Source organism: Alternaria burnsii (assembly GCF_013036055.1).
Source record: "Alternaria burnsii strain CBS107.38 chromosome Unknown 753, whole genome shotgun sequence".
In the NCBI taxonomy this organism is placed as follows: Eukaryota; Fungi; Ascomycota; class Dothideomycetes; order Pleosporales; family Pleosporaceae; genus Alternaria; species Alternaria burnsii.
In genome coordinates, this window is record NW_024066118.1 from 435213 (window position 1) to 456086 (window position 20874).

Sequence of the window (20874 nt, forward strand, 5' to 3'; positions counted from 1 at the left end):
CGGCAGTATACACGCCTGGTATTTGATCCGCTTCACATCTCCAATATCTACCGTCAAGGTATGTATCTCCGTCCTATCATGTGCTTCTTCCCGTGCATGCCTGGCGAACATCATGTTTGCATAGTGGGTATATGCCATTGCGATACCCCGCTCATTCACCAACTTTATCGCCTATCTTTACCGTTTGCCTTTACCTCTACCTCACCCTTGATACCCCGCCCCTTACCGCCTCTTCTAAAGATGTCATCGCTAACACATGGCACGTTCTGCTTCACAGGTGAAGGAGATTTATAGACACACTGCCAGCCTAGACGTTACATTTTCTCGCACACTTAGTCACAAGAAGAAGCATCTACGCTGTGCATCACATAGATCTCCAGTGTACAGGTAGTGTGCATCAAGACACTCCCCTATTCATCGACCATCTCCATTTTTTCTAGACTTCAAGGTTCGTCTGCCAATTGTTCCGATGTCTTCAAGGACGTTGCTAATGTATCTGAGAAAGACCATCCATCATGAGTTCCAACACATATAAGGGCGGTCTGTCTGTTGGCGGCTCGGCTCTCGACAAGTCGAAGTTGCAACTGCGTCGTCCAACCCCTGATAGCGATGTCTTGGCGTCCAGCGACGATGACCGAGAGCACGTGGCAGTGCCCGTTCGACATGCACCTGGTACATACCCCCTTGCAGTTCGTCGTCCTTCCTCTGGTTGGCTGCAGGATATACAGCCAAATCGGAAGTTCTCGCTCCCTTCTGTGTCGTTTGCCGGCTCGCAGCCAACCACGCCGTCCCTCGAGCTTCCCCAGCAGTCACGGCCCAGCACTTCATCATTCCCCTGGAATACCCCGAGCTTCAGCGGCTTAGTCAACAGCCGTTCGAAGAACGAGATTGCTCCTTCCCCCACCTCTGCTTTTCCCCCCACCGACAACAAGCCCATTCCCTCCCCCACAACTATTGAAGGCGACGACGGCAACGGTATTGGTTTTCTTCTAAACCAGCAAGCACCAAACCCCTTCCGCAAGGCCGTCCGATCTCAATCCTATAGCATAGGACAAGGTGACATCGAGCACAGTCCTGTCAGCCGTTTCTCGCGCAATCCTAACACCAGTGCCAATCTTCGTCATCGCCCGTCCAAACCGAGCCTTCTTGGTGAGTCTGCTGTCGGCCTCTCACAGCTGCGTGAAGACGAAGCCGACGAGATCGAGTCGTCCAACGGCTCAGAGCACGGAGTCCGTCTGCCTGCCGGTTACTGGGAACGTGAACAGAAGCAAGCCTTACTCAAACAAGCCGCGATGGAGAACGCACGCGCTCGCAGCCGAGCTACCTCTACTGGCTCTCCTGTCAAGCAGATGCAACAGCAACGCCGCCAGACTACTGCCGGTCTGCGCAACACCTCATACAACATCGCTGGGGAGTATGCCATCGAAGAGCTTGACGACGCTGAGCCTCCGATCAACCGTCCTGCCCCGGGCCTTACTCGCCGCTTCAGTGAGCACGTCGGTGTTCTGACCCGCGATCACGAAGTCGAGATTGTCGACAGCCCTCAGAAGCCGCAGTGGACCACAGGCAACATCTCACCTGCTGAGATGGATCCCCTCGGTCGTCGCCACTCATTCGCTCACTATGGCAGCTACAATTCCGCCATGCCTCTCTCGACCTTGAGCAACACCCAGGAAGAGGAAGAAGAGTACGTGTCGCCTCGCCAGACCCCGCCAAACAAGGACGACGAGCCCTTTGACGCGTCTGCCTACTTCACCGGCTACGGCCCTGCATCGCGCGCCATCAACTCCTCTGCCATCTCAGCAGCTCACCCAGACCCGGTCGTCCCTAACCCCGCCATGTCTGCCAACCCCTACGCCGTTCCTCCGAGAATTGGTAATCCTACCCGCCGCTTGTTCATTGTCACCTTCAAGTGCTCGCGTGCCGACATCTATTACCTTTACGATAATACCGGTCTCGAGATCCGCCGTGGAGACCTTGTCATTACCGAGGGCGATCGCGGATGTGATCTGGGTCAGATCACCCATGCCGACTTGACCATGGAGGAGGCTAAGAAGCTCAAGGCCGAGGCGAATGAGGAGCACTTCCGCTGGCTCGTCATGTTCTCGCAGTACTCCCTGGCCGGCACTCAGAACGACTCTGGTATGTTGGGCGCGCTTGCGCGTGCTAATGGCTTTCCCAACCCCATGAGCCGTACTCCAGTGACTGCTTCGGGTGAGCCTGAGCCGTTCAAGCCTAAGATGATCAAGCGCCTTGCCCAGGCTCACGAGATCTCTGCGCTTCGCGAGAAGGAGGGTGGAGAGGCCAAAGCCAAGCGCCTTGGAGCTCAGAAGGCTGCCGATCACAAGCTGCCTATGGAGATCCTCGACGCTGAGTATCAGGCGTAAGTCAATCACTTCCACGTTCTTATCAACATCATACTAATAGATCCAGTGATTACCACAAGTTGACTTACTTCTACTACGCTGAGTCGTATGTCAACTTCAACGAGCTCGTCACCGACCTATTCAAGCAGTACAAGGTGCGCATCTGGATGTCGGCTGTCAATCCCGCATCCGTTATCAACCCTGCTGGCGGTGCTCAAATCCCACCCCCTTCGGCCATCGGACCTGGTGCCATCATCAAGAACAGCAATCAAAACGCCCCTCCCTCTGTTGGCCCAGGCTTTGGCAACAACACGCATCACACTGCGCAGCAGTACGGTAAGTTCGCCTTCGTCTCCTGGCTGTAATATCGTGTCACTAAATGTTCATCAGGTCAAGGTCAAGCGCGCAACCATGGCAACTATGGCAACTACGATGATGGCTTCCATGCATTCTCTCACCAGATCCCTGCATACCCCACCCAGCCGTCCTACAACATGCAGCAGACATGGGCTCATGGACAGCAGATGGGTCGCCAGCAAATGTATCCGGGCTACTATCCCAACGTTACCGCGAGCGGCAGTCCCATGAACTATGGAGGCGGAGGCTACTATCCACCATCGACCTACGCTTCGTCCTATGGGGGAGGCTATGGGACTGCTACGACCACTGCAGGATACGCTGCTTCGCGAAACTACACATCCAATACCGGTCAATCCTTCGGTGTTCAGCAGCCCTCTCCGTATACCTCTGGCGCGGGCTACGCCAATGCCTATAGCAACGCCTCATACACCTCAGGTGCTCCTGGCGGTTACTACGGCACATCAGGTGGACACGGTAATGGTAACCCTGGCGCCTACAACAGTGCCAACACTGCTACTTCTGGAGGTCGCCCTACCACTGGCACTGACCCTGCCCTACTGAGTGGCATGCAGAACATGTCATTTGGTAACTAGGAGATCTTGGTGAACTCTAATATGAGAGAGGTTTCGGGATTTTCTTTCGGTTTTGTTGATCATTGTGCGCTATTTTCTTTTCACTTCTTCATCATATCTCATGATTCCACGGTTGCTTGTTTTCACTTACCCAAAAAATTCCCCATGATGCGTGTAGTTTAGTCGGATATATGCCATATGGCGAAATCAGAATGCTTTGGCACCAATGTGTTCTTTCATGGGTGAATGTGTTCGTATCTGTCAGGCCTAGATATCGGTGTGATGTTACCGCTGGCAGAAGCCCTAAGGACCTCGTGGCCTAGTTATCACGAATTTTCCAAAGGCTGGAAGTTTGGTGAAGGTCTCCAGGCTGTACCTGAACACTTATAGTCTGGTGGTTTGCGCATTCCCTGACAACCTCCTGGGCTAATTCTTGGTTTTCGTCTGAAGCTTGGAAATGGTGTGAAGACCTACAGGCGTCAACAGCTCCTTCCCCCCACCTCACTCATCTCAACCATGGCACGACAACATGCCACGTCTCCTTCACCCAAAAGCCAGCAGGTGCTTGCACTCATTCGTGTTCTCGAGAAGCCAAAGAACTGTGGCGTAGATGTGCAGCACTTCCGCGCAACGATAGTGGAGGACCAGAAGAAGCTTAACGGACTGATTGCAAAGCGGAAGCTCCAGGCGTAAGACAAAGCCTTGAATATTTACAGGAGCTACTATGTATCTGGTTCGACTACTAACAGCTGCTGTAGCAACAAGCAAGAGCAACGCCACCGCGATGAACTCGCAGCCATCATCCTCGAGGCCCTGCGAACCCCAAATCAAACCGTGAATCGCGAGACAGCAAACTTCAAAGGCACCCGTATCGCCGGAAACGCAATCTACGCCTCTATCACCACCATTCTGACGGCGTCCTCAAGCCTCGTGAACGAATACCGAAGGCTAGACGACATGATTACGAAACTACGAAACGAGCAGCCTGCAGCTCTGGTAGACACATGGAAGCATGATGTCGAGGATACAGACCGGCAGCTCAGGAGGGGAGCTCGCGTTGCATTGAGAAATGTGAAGAAGATGCTGGATGCTGATGTAGAGGATGTTGTAATGGGTGAGGCGGATGAAGATGGGGACGTGAAGATGGAGGATGGAGAGGAGGTTGAGCTTAACTACGAGTTGAGGAAGAGTTTAAGGTATGCGGAGAGGGGTGTTAAGAGGATGGTGAAGGGGTTGCCCGTGTGCGATGGATGCTAGGCATAGGTGACGCTGTGCTGTAGTGTTCGAGGTAGTATGTGGACAGGCAAGACGAATGCGCACTTCTCTCAGACACAGGTATTCGCATTAGGCCCAAGTGGCGTAGCATGTACAACGATAAATACAGGCGCTGACTCAATGGTTCTCGCCCTCCTCTTCTTCTCGCTCATAGCTGAAAAATAATGTGTACACAATCTTAATTATCGTGTTCGCATCTTCTCAGGCCCGTGTCATGCTCTGCCGAGAGTCGCCCATACGATTCTGTGAGCGACTCATGTCGGTCTAGCGCGATGCCTCGTCAAGTTAGCGTGTAGCACAGGCCACCCGCCCACAGAACCGAAATCAATATCGAATCTTTTTCGCAACCTCAAGCACGACAGCGTCGACAATCTACTAACCAACAGTCAAGATGGGTGCCCTCAAGTATGTCGAAGAACTTCAGAAGAAGAAGCAGTCGGACATGATGCGCTTCTTGATGCGCGTTCGCGTACGTATTCTACCACAATTGTGCTGGGACACAGAACTCTGCTAACATTGCGACAGTGCTGGGAGGTATGAACATCCTGAGACTCAGTCTCAATTGATGTACTCGTTGAACTTTGCTGAGAGTGCATCGATAGCTTCGCCAACTTAAGGTCATCCACCGCGCAAGCCGCCCCTCGCGTCCCGACAAGGCCCGCCGTCTCGGATACAAGGCCAAGCAGGGTTACGTTATCTACCGCATCCGCGTCCGCCGTGGAGGTCGCAAGAGGCAGGCTCCCAAGTAGGTGCTTCACAATCTGAGAGAAGGGAAGAATGCTAACATGTGGTTTCTAGGGGCGCCACCTACGGTACGCAGCACGCAGTCGATTTGATGTGGGGAAGGAAAAACTGACAACTGAACAGGAAAGCCTACCAACCAGGGTATCAACCAGCTCAAGTACCAGCGCTCCCTCAAGTCCACCGCTGAGGAGCGTATCGGCCGCCGCTGCGCCAACCTCCGCGTCCTCAACTCCTACTGGATCAACCAGGACTCCACCTACAAGTACTACGAGGTCATCTGCGTCGACCCCCAGCACAAGGCTATCCGCCGCGACCCTCGCATCAACTGGATCGTCAAGCCCGTCCACAAGCACCGCGAGGCTCGTGGTCTCACCGCCACCGGCAAGAAGAGCCGTGGTCTCGGCCGTGGACACAAGTTCAACAACACCAGTGCCGGCAGGAGGAAGACCTGGAAGAGGCACAACACCCTCTCCCTCTGGCGCTACCGTTAAATGCATTGAGCATGTGGTGTGCTTGGTGCAACGTCTGGTCGATTGTTTTCAGCGTATGGGCTGGCGTGAATGGAATAGGGTATCCTGGGCTACATAGCATAGCTTCCGAGCGGCATAAAAGCTGTCAGGACTTTCAAAATCAATACCATGGATTCATGATCTTTACGAAGACAAGACATAAGCTCTGTATATTGATGAGGTGTTTGTATGCCGGATGTGAAGAGGACTGTTCCGTAAAGAGACACGGCACTAAGCTCAAATCTGGCGAGTGTATGCCTTGCTTGGTTGTAGCCAAGAGAAGATACATGGACTTTCACATGGGTAGCTGACCGGTACCGGTAAGACAGCTGCACCATCGACGTCAGATGTGATGCCAAAGCAAGCTGTGTGCGCCCATATCTACTGTGACATTGAACGTGCATGCTAGAATAGAAGTGCGATATAAAGAGTCTTGGAGAGGCCAGAAGGTGATCAGCCAGGGTATTGCTAGCAGGCTGTGGCAAGCGTTGCCTGGGATAAGGCCGACTGTAATCAGAACTAAGCGGCCCCTCTTGAGCCAAAACACAGCCCAACCCATAACACATGCAGCACCTGGACGCCAGCGCAACAAGCGGCCAAAGCTCCAATAGACGCAAAGGGTACACACACCTCTCCGCAACACTGACGACATGCGGCTGACGAGCTGAGCATCCAGACTTTTGCTGTCATCGTACTGTTGTTCCACTTTCGATACACAATGTCCCGACGTCCACGCGCGCGACCGAGCATCATCATCTGAGCAGCACTGCCCTGCGACCAAGCAAGGCAGTGAAAGGGCGACACCCACCAGGCTGTTTGACGACTACAGCTGCCTACAAGAGTTGGGCGGGCGCACTGTGCAAAAACTTGCTTGCCTCACCTCTCCAGTCCCGCCGCAAACACCGCCGCCATGGTCATCAAAGCCGATGCCTCGCGAAACTACTATGCAGACCTAAAGGTCCCCGCCAACGCCAGCGAAAACGAGATCCGCAAGGCCTTCCGGACGCTGGCGCTGCAGTACCACCCAGACCGAAACCCTGGGCGCGAAGCTGAGTTCGTCATTCGCTTCCAAGAAATCCAGGCCGCCCACGAGATACTGTGCGATGCACCTTCGCGAGCAAAGTACGACTCCGACAGAAGGAAACATCGCAATACCTCTGCTCCTGGTAACACACCAAACCAAACGAGAACGAGACCACCTCCACCCCCACGGAACGCATACTCTACTACCGCCCCTCAAGGAACATACTATCGTGCTCCTCCTCCAAAACCTCAGCCTCAGCCTCAGCCTCAGCCTCAGCCTCAAGCACAGCGCCCGCAACCACAACACCACAGCACATACAACAATGGTGCGGACAGATTCACCAACAGGAACTTCCGCCCGCCACCAACGGCGCAACGACCAGATGCAAAGGCAAGAGATGCCGAGGCTCGGGCCAATGTCTTTACAGCATGGCAGAAGATGAAGCAGCCGCGGGGCGAGGATCCTCGGCAACACAACCCAAGTGCTCAGAGTAGTTCGCAGAGCAACCCGCAGAGCAATCCCAACGGCACTCCCTTTGGGCGCAGCCAGAGTACAAGAGTCCCTTCCTCCAAAACAGGATTTGACCCCTCAACACCAGGCGTCGATGAAGGCCAGGCACGGTCAGCGTATAGGAACTATGCCCGTCTGGCTCCAACACCACCCACGTCTACAACCCCCTCAAAAGACAGCCAAACCGACGATGCCCCATTCTCCGAAGCAAACCGCGTTCGCACACCATACTATTCCCATGTAGCCGGCGAGCGTACTTCCATGTTTGAAGGAATCGGAAGGTCCTCTAGTGTGCGGAACTCGCCAACTCATTTGAATAGAGCAAGCCATTCGACAGACGCTGGTGCATACTCAGACTCGGGTCGCAGAACACAGGGCAAGAAAGCCAACGCAAAGCCAAATCCTTTTGCCCACGGATATCCGGACTCTAGCGATGAAGATTCGGATTCGGATTCAGATATGATCAACAGCAGGAGCAAACACCGTGACCCGCCTCCTCCTCCACCGCCGCAGAATACAAGACCGCCTCCTCCAACCTGGGCAGAGAGCAATTTCGCGACCCCTGACCCAAAACGGCAGAGCAACGGCGCGGCGGGGAACATACCCAACAGCTTCAAAAGCAGGAGTGAAGAAAGCATCAATATGAAGTTCTCGCCTTCGGACTGGCATGGCAAGTTCGAAGGCAGTGATAGTTACTTTGCTCCTAACATGCAAAAAGGTGCCAACGGGAAAGGCCGAGCCTCTCCAACCCGCGGTAGATCACAACGAAATGCAACGGACCGAAACCCGTTCAGCACACGGCCAATGCCGCCTCCAGTTTCGCCATTCGGGCAGCCGATACCTCCACCTCCTCCGGGGCCACCGCCTGGCATCAACTTCGCTCCGCCAAAGATGGCGCCGCACACTGCCAAGTTCAGTCCTCAAGACTGGCAAGAGACATTCAAAGACCCGAACTGGGTATATACCGACGCGAAGGAGACGTCGCCCCGTCGGCCGTCAGAGGCTACAAAAAGGCCGAAGGCTGCACGAAAGGCATCTGTGCACCAGAATGGAGCTTCGAAGGCGCAGGAACCGACCGATGCATCACGGTCCAAGCACCAAGCCTTTGTTGAAGAGCCAGTCAACGGCGACGTAGATGCTATGGACATTGATTCCGGACCACCATCAAACGCAAAGCCAGCTAAGAAAGGCACACGCACGGCGCCGTCGTCGCCGAAGCTGAACACATCGGGTGTAGGTGCCATGCCAAATGGCTCTGCTACCGCGCCTTCTTCCGCTTCTACCGCGAAACCGCCTGGTGGAGGACTGAACAGTCTCGGTCCAGACATGATAAATCCGGTTGTCCAGCCTCAAACTAACGGACTCTCTGGCATGGGCTCCCTTGTAGACGCAATCCCATTCCCATCCCAGGCTTCCAACTCACATCCCGTCAAGGCCAACGCTGCAAAGAACCTCAAGTATCCCGAAATACCTTATGCACCTGCCCCACCAGCCAAGGTAGATTTGGACTCTGCAAATTCCTATTTCGACCGCATGCGCACCTACGTCAAAGCATACCGAAACTACTGCAAGATCCTTACTGGTCACTTTGCCTCGCGAAGCAATGAGATGGAGGACCTAGACGATAACTTCATCCACAACCGTGGCGAGACAACGAAGAAACTTGGATTCGCAAGTTATCTGGCTAAGATGGAGGAAGACGAGAGTGTCATGGAGACATGGAAGCTTGCACAGGAACGCCACATTATTGCGCTGCAACAGTGTGAGGATGTGCGGAACAAGACTATGAAGCTGTACCAGACCCTGCAGACTTGAGCTTTGTCATTTTAATTGCTTGGATCCAGTCTGCGGGTGTGCTGACATCGATTTAGCAAGAGCTTCTGTCAACGAGAAGACAGACGCCGCGACGTCGTTCAGAACATGGTCGAAGAGATGACGGGGTTTACGATCAAAGAGACGCGGTTTATGACTCCTGAGCATGCGGCATCTCCACGGAGGCGTACGTCTAGCTCTGTTCTCGGTATGAGGATCTCAAGTGCGCTGAGGACTTCCGCTTGTAGCAGCCCACCACCCAATTTGGATGGTGGTGATGATAGTATTGAGGTGTTGACAGCGAGAAGTGCGAAGAAGCCGAGGCCGTTGCTGGCAAGAAAGAAGAAGTATCATGTCCTTGTGTAGTAATGATGGCGTTTTCGGGCCGAGCATAAAATACCCACTTGAAGTCGTTGAATGTCTTCATGGTTGCGCAGGAGTATTCTTCTGGGGATCTTGGAATATAGATAACGCTTGTAATATGTATACTACTGAATGAAAGCTTTGGATACAGTCATCATCTGCGTACCATGTTGCACGCCACGCCCTCCCGACAGTTTGCCATAGCCCGGGATCTCTAGGGCTGCATCTTGCGCGAACTTCCCGCGGTTGCAGCGCATGACGCCCGCACACCCGAGGCAGATTAGCACCAAAATGAACGCGCTTGTCCAGCGGAAGAATTGACGGCTAAACACCACGCCGAACTTTCATCATTCTCTTCATCCTTCGCGGACAAGACTGTACCGCCATTGAGCAATACTAAGTCGGATGACCCTCTTGGATCCAACTGCAAAGTGCTTGGCTGTAGGATAGCCGTCCCGCCGGGTAAATGTAGAGAGCCTGGTGCATCGTGGGGCTGAATACCCCTCCATACATAAGAACCCATGGGGAAGCCTACATATAATCATAGTACACTGCTGCCTTTTCCAGTTGTCGTTCCAGATACAAGCAACTGAATACTTCACATCATGGCGGACAAAGAACCCATCGTCACACACGTTTTCACCGCCGACCCATCAGCCCACGTCTTCAATGGCAAGCTGTATGTCTACCCCTCGCACGATCGCGAGACAGACATCCAAGATAACGACAACGGCGACCAATATGACATGAACGATTACCACGTCTTCAGCATGGATGAAGTAGGTGGCCCAGTTACAGACCACGGCGTAGCCCTCAAGCAAGATGACATACCCTGGGTCCAAAAACAACTCTGGGCCCCTGATGCCGCCAGCAAGAACGGGAAATACTACCTCTTCTTCCCGGCCCGCGACAAGGAGGGCATCTTCCGCGTTGGTGTGGCCACTGGCGACAAACCCGAAGGACCATTCAAGCCAGAAGCCGAGCCCATAAAAGGCAGCTTCAGCATCGACCCCGCGTCTTTCGTTGACGAAGACGGCTCTGCGTACCTGTACTTTGGCGGCATCTGGGGCGGCCAATTGCAATGCTGGAAGACTGGAAAATTCATCCGCGAGGACTATGAAACCATGGAAGCGCAATCTGGCAATGCCCTCTGCGCAAAAGTAGCCAAGCTGTCAGACGACATGACTTCCTTCACCACCGACGTCCAGGACGTCGTCATCCTGGATGAATCCGGAAACCCCATTCAAGCTGCCGACCACGACAGACGGTTCTTCGAGGCCGCGTGGATGCACAAGTATAATGGGAAATACTACTTTTCGTATTCTACTGGTGACACGCATTTCTTGTGTTATGCGACGGGTGATAGTCCGTTGGGCCCGTTTACCTACGGAGGCAGGATCCTAGAGCCCGTCATTGGATGGACGACGCATCATAGTATCGCGGAGTTCAAGGGCAAGTGGTATTTGTTCTACCATGACTCGAGTCTGAGTAAGGGGGTAAACCATCTTCGATGTGTGAAGATCAGGGAGATTGTTTATGATGAGGCGGGGAAGATCAAGTTAGCGGAGAGTCAGCCCAAGGTCATGTAGGAGCATGTTGGTTAAGTTGACGTTTGACTATGATAGCGTAGTTACTTCTGACGAAAGCACCTCTTGATCCGCGCCAGATGCCATCTCTTGACACGACATTCCGTGGTATGCAGATTGAGTTCCTCCACTGACCTTACTTCCTCATAGTATTGCTTTAAGCTTCTCCACATCCAAAACACATTCGTCTTCCTCTTTCGCTTCTCTATTCTCCTCATCTGAATCGCATTCAACCTCAACCTCATCTCCACAATCTGATGTGTGTCCTTGCACTCATTCTCCATGACACTAGCCCCCTGCCCATCTTCTTCTACAGTCTCGTTCTCTACATTCTTTTTCTTCTCCTTGGTCCTCCACAATACATCCATTGCCTCACACTCCGCCTCCCAAGCCCCCACGCCCAATATCTCCATATTCCTCACAACCCACTGCACAAACGTGTGATCCGGTAGGTCGCAAAAAGGCGCTGGGAAGTCATCTTTTATCACTTTGGTATCGTAGAAGATTAGGTTAATTTCTTGTGCGAGACCGCCTTTTAAGATCGGTTTCTTCTGGACCGGTCGTGAGGAGAAGGAGGATGAAGCGGCTTTGGTGCGTTTAGTTTTACCTTCGAGTAGCAAATCACCAGACTGAGGATATAAACTGGGACTGTTTTGTATCCAAATTTCTTCCTGCCTACTGCTCTGCAGTCGTTCGCCTGGAAGTAGACCTTTGCGATCGGTGGTGTAATGCGCGCCCATATTGACTTCCCTTGAGCTTCGGTAGCGTGGGACGTTTGCGCGGTGGTAATGCCGCTTACCGCGTTCTGCGCAGATTGACGGCGATAGGGGACTTGTTGTCCATTCGGGGTCGCGGGGGGTAAAGAGTTCGGTGGTGATGGAGGAGTAGATGTTGGAGAGAGCTTTTGCGTGGAGTGGAGAGATGGAGAACTCTGGGGTAACAAGGTAGTGGGTGTCAGGAAGGATGATTACAGGCTGGTTGGCTTTGATGATGACGGTTGACATTTTGGGTGGTGGTGTCGTGGTAATTCGCATGGTTGGTATATTTTATTGATTTGGTCGATGTGCTGGTGATAAGATGCAGGCACAACGCTGTTAAATCACAATGTATTGTATCGCAGTAGAAGTGTGTCCCCACGGTTGGTATATTCTGCTTTGCCGAATAAGATTTTCGGATGACAAGATGAGAATAAGGTCGAGGTGGCTTAATATTTTTAGATTACACATAAAGGAAGGAGTTTGGGAGTGTGACATATGCTCATGCCGTCCCATGGTTGCAATAAATGGATTGCCCTGCCATGCCCTCAGATCTCAGATCCTCCATTGATGTCAGGGATTAACACGCGAACGCGCCCCTGTTAGAGCGTAAGATCGAGGATGACAGTATAAATGAAGGCTTGTTGGGAAGGAGCACACTTCCACGAGCGGCCTCTCTAATTCAGCTTGGCTGAGTCTACCGCGAGGACCTATAGAGTACGCTACACGCCCTACCTATCTACCTCAACAACTCTTCAGGATATTCCCAATCACCTGCTCGAGCGTCAATCTTGTGGTTGTCTGTCTGATGTATCAGTTTGCTGCCAGCCAAGAACTTGTGGATGACTCCAGATTTTGACGGAGTTATGATTTCTAACAACCAGTATTTCCTTCACATACGACCATAGGACACTGAAAATTAGGCTTCCCGTCCGCTCAGCCATATACAAGCAGTGTACCGGCGGATTAGTAGTTAGGTGGGTGACCACTAGCGAATCCCCGCTGTTGTATGTTTTTGACATTGTTTTTGCATATCCCACCTCATCTTCAGGCCCTACACACAGCAGTCGACCCAACGGTGCGTCTCGCCGTCGACACTGACTGTATCTATGAGTAACGAGAATGCGAAAGAGGAGATGGGTCTTTAATTGAACCTCATGCGGTGATTGACAGAAATGAAAAAAAAGACATAGGGAAGTAGGATAACGTTACCATACTCTAAAGCCCTCCTGAAGATGCGCCTGAAGATGCTTCTAAATCGCATCCAGCGAGGAATCCGCCCAAACAAAAGAAACAAAGACTTGGTATATAACAGAAAATCCACTAACAATATCTCACACACTCCTCCCCGATGTCCCATCTTTTCCTCCTCCTCTCAACTGGCTTCCCACCTTCAACTTGAGTCCCCTGAAGCTCCTTCAGCCTCTCAAAATCAATCTTCTCCTTCTGCGCTTTCTCCTCCTTCTCCTTCTCCTCGTTCTCCAACTTCATCAACTCCATAATGTCCTTGAGTCTTGCTTCCTCTTTCTGTTTCAGAAATTCGTCTTGCTCGTTGAGACGGCCCTGCTCATTGTCTTGCTCCATCTCATGCAACCACACACCCTTGCCGTCCTGGAAAATTTGTTTCAATTGTGGCAAGGTTCCACACACGCCGTCGACTTCGCCCCAGGGGTACCAGATCTGCTCGGCTTCAGTCCATATGCCGCCTCGTCCTCCACGATTGTCCCAGTAGCGGTCGCCTCCTACGAGGTGGTTGTGGTATCCGTTTGGAGACTGAGGGGCGCGGAAATAATTTCTCAACATGGCACGTTCATGTCCTGCATACCACAAATTATCCCAGTTGACGTTTGCGATTGGCGGACGCTCGCCACTAGAGGGTGAAGAACTGCTCAGAATGATGGCGGGTACGGAACCGGAGTATGTGTTCTGTATTAGAGGAACGCCTTCCCAGGGCAGCTGGCGGCTTGGCAGGCCATCGAGTTCCAGGGTAAACTCTAGATTGTCAATGTATGCTGGTTTCTCGTTGGGAGATGGGTTGTGTTCGACAAAGTCTGGGCGCCAGAATGGAGGCTTGGTCTCGTTGAGAGCAGTCGGAAGGGAAAGATACTGGCTGTTCGAGTCGAAGCGACTGTACTGCGACAAGTCGGTTGAGTCATCATGCAGAAGAGGAACAAGCTCATCTTCGACGCAGTACTCCAAAGGCTGGAAGAGCGCATGAGTGTAGTCTAATCCGATGGAAAACTCGTGTCGTGTAGTGTTTGAGAGCTCGGCGTTCGCTCGCTCTAGTCTTCGCTCAGCTTCCGACTTGCTTGCTCTACCGGTTATGAAGTCTTTGACCTTGGCACTGGTATGCTTCGAAGCAACTTCCTCAGCATCTCTTCTCAGCTGTTGCTCAGCGAACAGGGTCGCGAACACAGACTGAACCGTCTGCGATTGACTGCTAGCCTCCGTGAACTTCTCTAGTGCAGCCTGATACAGTAGCTTCAAGTCGCTTGCCGGGCCCATGATCATTTTTGAATGGATAAACTTCGCTGGGGTATCGGATATGCGACGGCCGTTCTCGGTTCCGTATGCGTTGTCCGGTAATATCGACTGCGGCACGTACTTGCAGGCCATATCGTCGCTTTTGCACATCTTCTCAGCGCCAAATACGATTGTCTGGTTGAACTTCTGGCAGCCATCCTTGTCAACGCCATACTTCTTCAGCAGCCGCATGTTCGCATCTGCCAACAGCCTCTTGTATTGGGTGACTATCACATCGCTTGGCAGCTGGAACCATGATTGCTGGCCATCCACGATGAGTATCAAATCTTGATCCTTCACCAGCTTTTCATTACTCAGGTAGTGGAGTGTGCTGTTCAATATGCCCTTCTCCCATTTGATGTCCGAGTCATATGGGGTGTACAGCTGAACTGCAGTCGGCGGTGGGTAGTTGAGAAGCATAGCAGACAGGGTCGTTTTGCAGAAGCCATCTGTGTCACGCTCGGATGGCATGAGGAGGTGGAAGTTCGCAGTCGTTTTCTTGAGCTTTGGCGGAACGTGGTCGAGCTCACCGTTCTCGATTTGCAGCGTCGTATTCGAGGGGGTCTTGAAGGGCGAGTGCACGATATCGGGCAGAGTTGGAAGGTACGGTCGCCATGGATAGTAGGAGGAAAAGCTCTGGTATTGTGAAGATATGGTCTGAGAAAAGTTAGCCTGAATCTGAACAGTGGCAGTCAGTTGTAGCGGGGCACGTCTCGCATGTGCTCAGCGCTCCCCCTCTCTGGCATCGATATGAGCCAAACGCACCTCATGATGCCTCATACCAGTCAATCCCAGCAGAATGGTGAGAAGCGTGATCGTCAAGACCATCATCCTCCCTCGACGAGTGCAAGCCCACTGTACCGCCGCACTTCCAAACTCCTTGGTCGACTGTGTAGGAGACATTGGCATAGCCAGCATCGCATCGCCTGCCATGATGAATTGTGTGATAACAGAAGGAGCAATGCCTCAGGCCGTTCCTCCCTCGCTCAAAACGGGCATCGGTGATACGTCGTACCGCTGTATATCAGGTATGATGCACGATCTGCCTCTCCTCTGTATCCCCCTCCGTGTCCCTGCATCGCAACGCCGGGGTCTCAGTCGTCGTCAGACGTCACGGTCCGATCATGAACGCGCGTAGTCTCCACCAAGTTGCGGTACTCTGTTTCGAAACATCGGGTAGCCATGTTGCGCGCGCGAACAGTGCAGAACTCGAAATCGACGAAGCCATAGTAAATGTGGACTTGGTAGTAACATCACATTCCTTAATGGGAAGAAGAGCTGGAGACACAGCCAGCCATTGATGGTTTGATGGGTGTATCCTGGCCTATCGTGACGCGTCGCTAAGCCTAATGTGAATTAGAGGCGGAGCCGCTTCGGCTGTCTTTGCGCTGCAGATTAGATAGATCATCAAGCGTTTCGTCATTATTGCTAGCGTTCGCATGTGGAGTTTGTGAAGATCCAACTATTTTTGCGACATTTTCCTCAAATATCGGAGTAGACTAAACGTGCTTCCAAGTTGGTTGCATGTAGTCTATTCAAAGGGGGTTGGGCGCGGCTTGCAGCTAGCTTCTACAAAGATCCATTATGGCTGACAAAAGGGGCGATCCGAACTGATATACAACATTTGTGAAGAATTGTGCGACAACTATATCACACCGGCTTGCGTTACGACGGAAGATCGTTACTTCGTCTTTTCAAAAGCCAGCGATATACCGATGCTTATCTGTGACCTCCGTAACCTCGAACTTCATTCCGACCCTGAGATCCCCGACCGTCTTCGGCACAGCCAGCATACCATAGCATGGCTTGTATGTAATTCCCTCGTCAATCCTCCGGTACTTCATCAGCGCATCCCAAGGTTGCGTCTTGTGCTTCTCTGCCGAATCAGGATGTACATTTGGTACCTGACAGCGCGCGCATCGCTGGGTGATGTCCAGGACGATGGGTTTTTCACCAGCCTTGGGCGTGATCTTGACAGTCTTCCAGCGATCTTCGTCCCAGGGAGCGTTGGCATTACCTTTGACGAGGATGTTAGGTCTGAATCGGCGGACATCGATGGTGAGGTCCTCTGCGGCCTTGAGGCGTGTGTTGAGTTCATCGATACTGCTTTGATTACCGACTAGCACAGGCATGAGGTCCGCGAAGCAAGTTGATGCGTCTCTGCCTAAGACCTTTGGTGCACCATTCGATACGAGAGGCCTGGGGTCATCAGAAACCGGGGGCTTGTAGACGAGTCGCACCTCCTTGTCGAAGAATTTGTTAAATGGGCCGGTCATCTCAGTAGAGTACACGCGAGTTCCTGTCGTAGTACTCCATACCTTTGCCGAGTGCTCCTCGGTATTTTGATCGAGCCATTCCTTTGACGGGTGAGCGGGGATAGAGAACTCCAGTTTCTCATCAACGGAATTTGGTGCTGGTGCAGTGACGGTAAGGGTATCAGTCTTCTCGTCGTAGGTCGGCCGGATGAGTGTCATCTTCGAGTTTTGGCGGATCGTTAGGAACTCATAATTCGGATAGCTCACCCACATCCACTGTCGATCTGGCTCCGTCAGCATAAAAGAATCCTTTGGAAACTGATTAGGAAAGCGCACCAAGGTCGAGGCCAGTTGGCAACAGCTTTGCTGACTTCACAGACAAACCATGGCATGATTTGATCGGGTGTATGAAGAGGCCTGTGATTTCAGTCGCAGGTGGAAGAGGACCAGCAGTACTCTTTGCTTGCTGACTCTTTGTGAAGTAAAGATATGTGAGAATTGGTAAAATGAATATAGACAGTATAACCGCAATCTGCGTGGTGGCTGCGAGTGCCATATTTGCGGTACCGTTGAATGCCCAAAGATGAGAGGTGTCGCAAGCCTTCAAATGAGTTGATCAATAACAGCTGTGCTTTGTGAGATCTTGTGGGATGTAAACTATGAGCATTTCTTCCTTCGTCAAACCGTACTCATCTGGTTGTGGCTATAGGGCGTGGTATGACAAGTCTGAGTCAGCGATTCGGTCCAGAGCAGAACCAGAGCAAAAGCCCTGCCTAATGGAGTGCCGCAGCGGAATTTATTGCTAGAAGTGACAGTTCACGAGAATGACGCAAAGGGCGGGGAAAGTGCTCGCTACCAAAATGAGCTAGCGCTGCCAAAGTCGCGTCTGCGGCGCTCCGCGGCAGTCGTACATCGCATCCCTGCGACCGCGTCAACGATATGCAACCCTTCCAACGTAGACCCTCCATCTCACTTTGTACTTTCAGATCGCATCCGCTTGAGTAGCATGTTAAAGCCTTCTCCCACCATCTCAGATAGCGAGAGTTGCTCTCGGCCTCGCTTCTTAGTCGCTCGCCCGCTATTCAACGCCTCGATTTCTGCTTCCAACTGGACACAATACTTGTCTAACTCCTCCGTTTCCTTCGCATTCATCTCCAACTCATTCAAGCGACCGAGTAGCCTGAGATTGGTTTCCATGCGAAGCATGCAGTTCTTCTCGGCAACATCGGCGCGTTGTTTCTCCTTCTCCAGCTCAAATTGGGCGTCGTGTATGGCCCTCCTACGCAAGCCTTCGGTTGCTTCGTACTCTTTGAGATCTGCCTGTGCGCTCACAAGCTGAGACTCTTTGTCGAAGAGCTCTCCACGCAGCCGGTCAGCCCCTCGTTTGATCTCCACGCATTTCTTCTTTGTACAGAAAACGCGCTTCAGGGTTCTGATGCCTAGTGTTGGGGATGCGCTCTCCGGTTGTTCACAATAATCTGGGGGAGTGTCGCAATCTATTGCGCTGTCTGGGATGTCATCCTCCCATTCTTCGCGCATGATACGTGGTGTAGACGGCGCAGCCAGAGTAATCTCCATGTATGCCCGATACTCCGCTCCAGACATCCCGACTTTCTCTTTCGGCTTGTCGAACTTGTCGTAGTTGAATGGAAAACGCCGATGGAGAGAGCCATTCACTGAAGCGGCGATGGTTCGATCTTCCGGGGAGTACAAGTCTTCATATCGCTTCATCGCCTCTCGTTGGTAGGCTACGCCTGTCGGCAGATCTGGATAACCCTGGTAGGGACGATGTTTCTCTATCGTTGATAGAGTAACACATGGCCAAGTTTTCGGATCTGTATCATTGTAGGTAGGGAAGACACGCTTGATGTTTTCATATAGTCTTGAAGAGGTGAAACTGAACGTGCCATCGTAGCAGGGTAGAGCTGTCATCTTATGTTCTGGTCTTGTCAGTCACTTCTGGTTCGCTGATTGGTATGTTCTGTATACCTTGAAGGAGACCAAAGGGTAGTAGAGAGCGGGTTGCCGTCGCCGCCACTGTTGTTGCTGCTGCTGGGAAGTGGAGAATCAAAAGATGGACTGTTACCAGGTGAGCCTCTGTAGACATTCTCATGCTGTTACTCATTGCATCATGTCTAGAAGGCTCACCGCGAGTCCGCGAACGCTCCCCTCTCACCTTCACCCCAAACCGTCTTCACCAAAGGCTGTTGTGGATCCTTGAGAATAACTTCTGTGTGGGGTGTAATTAAGAGCGGATGAAGACATTCTGAGAAGCATACATGAGCGGTTGATGAGTCGTGCACGTACTAGATGTTTTGGTACGAAAGCGAACGAAGAGACTTTCTTCGTTCGTGTCACAGAGTAAGTGTCATTGTGTTTAATCTATGAAGTAGTTCCGCAACAATTGGACGCTAACTATCGTTTGCTTGCACCGAGCTCCTAATATGACACAACTAGAGACCACTTCCAGCTCCAGGAAATTTGTCAAATAGCGTCGCATCGTATTTCACGAGCTCGGGACATCCAAGTGTCTGGAGTATCGGGTTCAAAGCGTCTGTCAAGTGTTGAACAGCCTTTACGATATTTCCAAGCAGGCCCCTCAGAATGTCTGGAGAAGCTACTTGAGCAGCGGTGAATGCAAGACACATAGCGTTGTTTCCCTCGAGCAGTGTCTGCGCGTTGAAGACGTTGCCTGTCAAATCGTCGACATCAACACCCACAAAAGTATTCGGCTGTCCCGTGTTGCCACCGACTCGGACCAGTTCAGGATATTTCGTGATCGCATCAACAGCGTCAAGGTCAAGTCCCAGGATTCCATAGTCGTCACCGATGGCGCGGCGATACCAGTTCTCTGGAATTCTCTCTTGTCCTGAAGCCCATTTGTAATTGCCTTGTTCTCCGGTAATGCCCTCGAATGATTTGAGTGTATTGACATCTGTGGGTGTGGAAATACATGGTCAGTGTATGTCTCACGTATGTCTCGTACAGTTATGACTTACCTAGATAGCCCTCTGGGTACTCGGCACTGTGGTTGGCAAAGAAGCGGTATGTGAAGTAGAAGGCTGCAGAGTTGACAGCAAGATGTGTGAGAGGGCCAGCAAAAAAGTGTCCGTTAGTAGCGATCGATTCCTTGATGCGCGCTACTCGGAATGGAAATATGACTGAGAGATCGATACCGTTCGGGCCGAGAGGCATGGCCACGAGGTCCTCGAACTGGGACAGGTTGACTGACGCTGGGTCTCCAGTAACGTACTCGTCGGATCGCGTGGGTGATGCATCGCACTCGAAACGGTTGTGGGATCCAGTCAGACCTTGTGGCTTTCCAAGAAGACCAATTGAGGAGGTGACTCCTCCTAACAATCCACTCTTCGGCGCGCCGCCAATCGAGACCGACGCAACGTCTCCATCCATAACAGCAGCGTAGACTGACAAGAATCCGGATAGGTCGAGACCCATGCCGAAGACTGGTATGGTGTCAGATAAGGGCACGTAACATATCGAATCATGTCGTACCTTCGTTAGACGCCGTAGTCAATTCCAAGATTGAACTCACGCCGGAGCGGGAGATGTAGCCATGGTTCGCCATGGCGTTCAAACCAGGGCAAGGTCCACGGAGGTCATTTGGGCCTGGTGCAATCTGCGAACAGTCTGGTCAGCATTTGAAAGACGATATCTCTCGTTAAAGATGGCGTACATATTGGTGGTCACCGGAGGTGCTGATGCGCTGAGCATCAGCATTGAATCCACGTTTTACATTGCTGGCATCAGGCCTCTCCTCGGCAGCTCTTTTTATCTTTGCCGCCAAAACAGCGATGTCCGCAAGCGTGTCATCGCTAATGTCATTGCTGAGCAAGTTGGCCGGGAAGGCAAACGTCGCCAAAGAGAAAAGCGTTGCGCTGCAAAGCAATGATGCCTTCATGATCGCGAAAATCCAATATCAATAAAGGAGCGACAGTAAGGAGAGATTTAACGTTGGGATCGCCAAGCCTAGACACTGAGTTTCGTATGGGATTATATGTGTTTCCCTGATGGCAAATTAACTTGGCTTCACGCGCGTAGACTTACAACTCTGGTTGACTAGCGTCGTGGCTACTGCAGGTGGAGCGAGGTTAAGGGTCTTGTTTGCTCAGGAGGTTAAGGCTAACATGGAAATCTCCATGATCGACGCATCATCAGCCCTCTTATGATTGGAGGATCGAACGCGGTTTCACTGTGCGCCT

At 52.1% G+C, this 20874-nt stretch overlaps 9 protein-coding genes across 9 annotated transcripts; 4 read left to right on the forward strand and 5 right to left on the reverse strand.

Moving 5' to 3' along the window:
- Positions 1-515: 515 nt before the first annotated feature.
- Positions 516-3319, forward strand: GT037_008254 (uncharacterized protein; the record flags this gene model as incomplete). Its single annotated transcript, XM_038933301.1, has 3 exons — positions 516-2383; positions 2434-2702; positions 2757-3319. 3 exons carry the CDS (start codon positions 516-518, stop codon positions 3317-3319), a joined length of 2700 nt encoding a protein of 899 aa, XP_038783966.1.
- A 495-nt stretch (positions 3320-3814) lies between these two features.
- Positions 3815-5808, forward strand: GT037_008255 (60s ribosomal protein l15; the record flags this gene model as incomplete). Its single annotated transcript, XM_038933302.1, has 7 exons — positions 3815-3987; positions 4057-4537; positions 4965-5042; positions 5099-5107; positions 5176-5318; positions 5372-5385; positions 5441-5808. 7 exons carry the CDS (start codon positions 3815-3817, stop codon positions 5806-5808), a joined length of 1266 nt encoding a protein of 421 aa, XP_038783967.1.
- A 928-nt stretch (positions 5809-6736) lies between these two features.
- On the forward strand, positions 6737-9175 carry GT037_008256 (uncharacterized protein; the record flags this gene model as incomplete). Its single annotated transcript, XM_038933303.1, has 1 exon — positions 6737-9175. One exon carries the CDS (start codon positions 6737-6739, stop codon positions 9173-9175), a length of 2439 nt encoding a protein of 812 aa, XP_038783968.1.
- A 640-nt stretch (positions 9176-9815) lies between these two features.
- On the reverse strand, positions 9816-10058 carry GT037_008257 (uncharacterized protein; the record flags this gene model as incomplete). The annotated part of the gene is made up of 1 exon (XM_038933304.1): positions 9816-10058. The coding sequence occupies one exon, from the start codon at positions 10056-10058 to the stop codon at positions 9816-9818; it is 243 nt and encodes an 80-aa protein (XP_038783969.1).
- Positions 10059-10140: 82 nt separating this feature from the next.
- On the forward strand, positions 10141-11124 carry GT037_008258 (glycoside hydrolase family 43 protein; the record flags this gene model as incomplete). Its single annotated transcript, XM_038933305.1, has 1 exon — positions 10141-11124. One exon carries the CDS (start codon positions 10141-10143, stop codon positions 11122-11124), a length of 984 nt encoding a protein of 327 aa, XP_038783970.1.
- Positions 11125-11165: 41 nt separating this feature from the next.
- Positions 11166-12125, reverse strand: GT037_008259 (uncharacterized protein; the record flags this gene model as incomplete). The annotated part of the gene is made up of 1 exon (XM_038933306.1): positions 11166-12125. One exon carries the CDS (start codon positions 12123-12125, stop codon positions 11166-11168), a length of 960 nt encoding a protein of 319 aa, XP_038783971.1.
- Positions 12126-13199: 1074 nt separating this feature from the next.
- GT037_008260 (uncharacterized protein) lies at positions 13200-15332 on the reverse strand (the record flags this gene model as incomplete). Its single annotated transcript, XM_038933307.1, has 2 exons — positions 13200-15056; positions 15165-15332. The coding sequence occupies 2 exons, from the start codon at positions 15330-15332 to the stop codon at positions 13200-13202; spliced, it is 2025 nt and encodes a 674-aa protein (XP_038783972.1).
- A 761-nt stretch (positions 15333-16093) lies between these two features.
- GT037_008261 (mosc domain containing protein) lies at positions 16094-17210 on the reverse strand (the record flags this gene model as incomplete). The annotated part of the gene is made up of 2 exons (XM_038933308.1): positions 16094-16938; positions 16991-17210. The coding sequence occupies 2 exons, from the start codon at positions 17208-17210 to the stop codon at positions 16094-16096; spliced, it is 1065 nt and encodes a 354-aa protein (XP_038783973.1).
- Positions 17211-17623: 413 nt separating this feature from the next.
- GT037_008262 (oxidase-like protein) lies at positions 17624-20573 on the reverse strand (the record flags this gene model as incomplete). Its single annotated transcript, XM_038933309.1, has 6 exons — positions 17624-18594; positions 18644-18768; positions 19109-19589; positions 19654-20118; positions 20168-20291; positions 20349-20573. The coding sequence occupies 6 exons, from the start codon at positions 20571-20573 to the stop codon at positions 17624-17626; spliced, it is 2391 nt and encodes a 796-aa protein (XP_038783974.1).
- Positions 20574-20874: the final 301 nt, after the last annotated feature.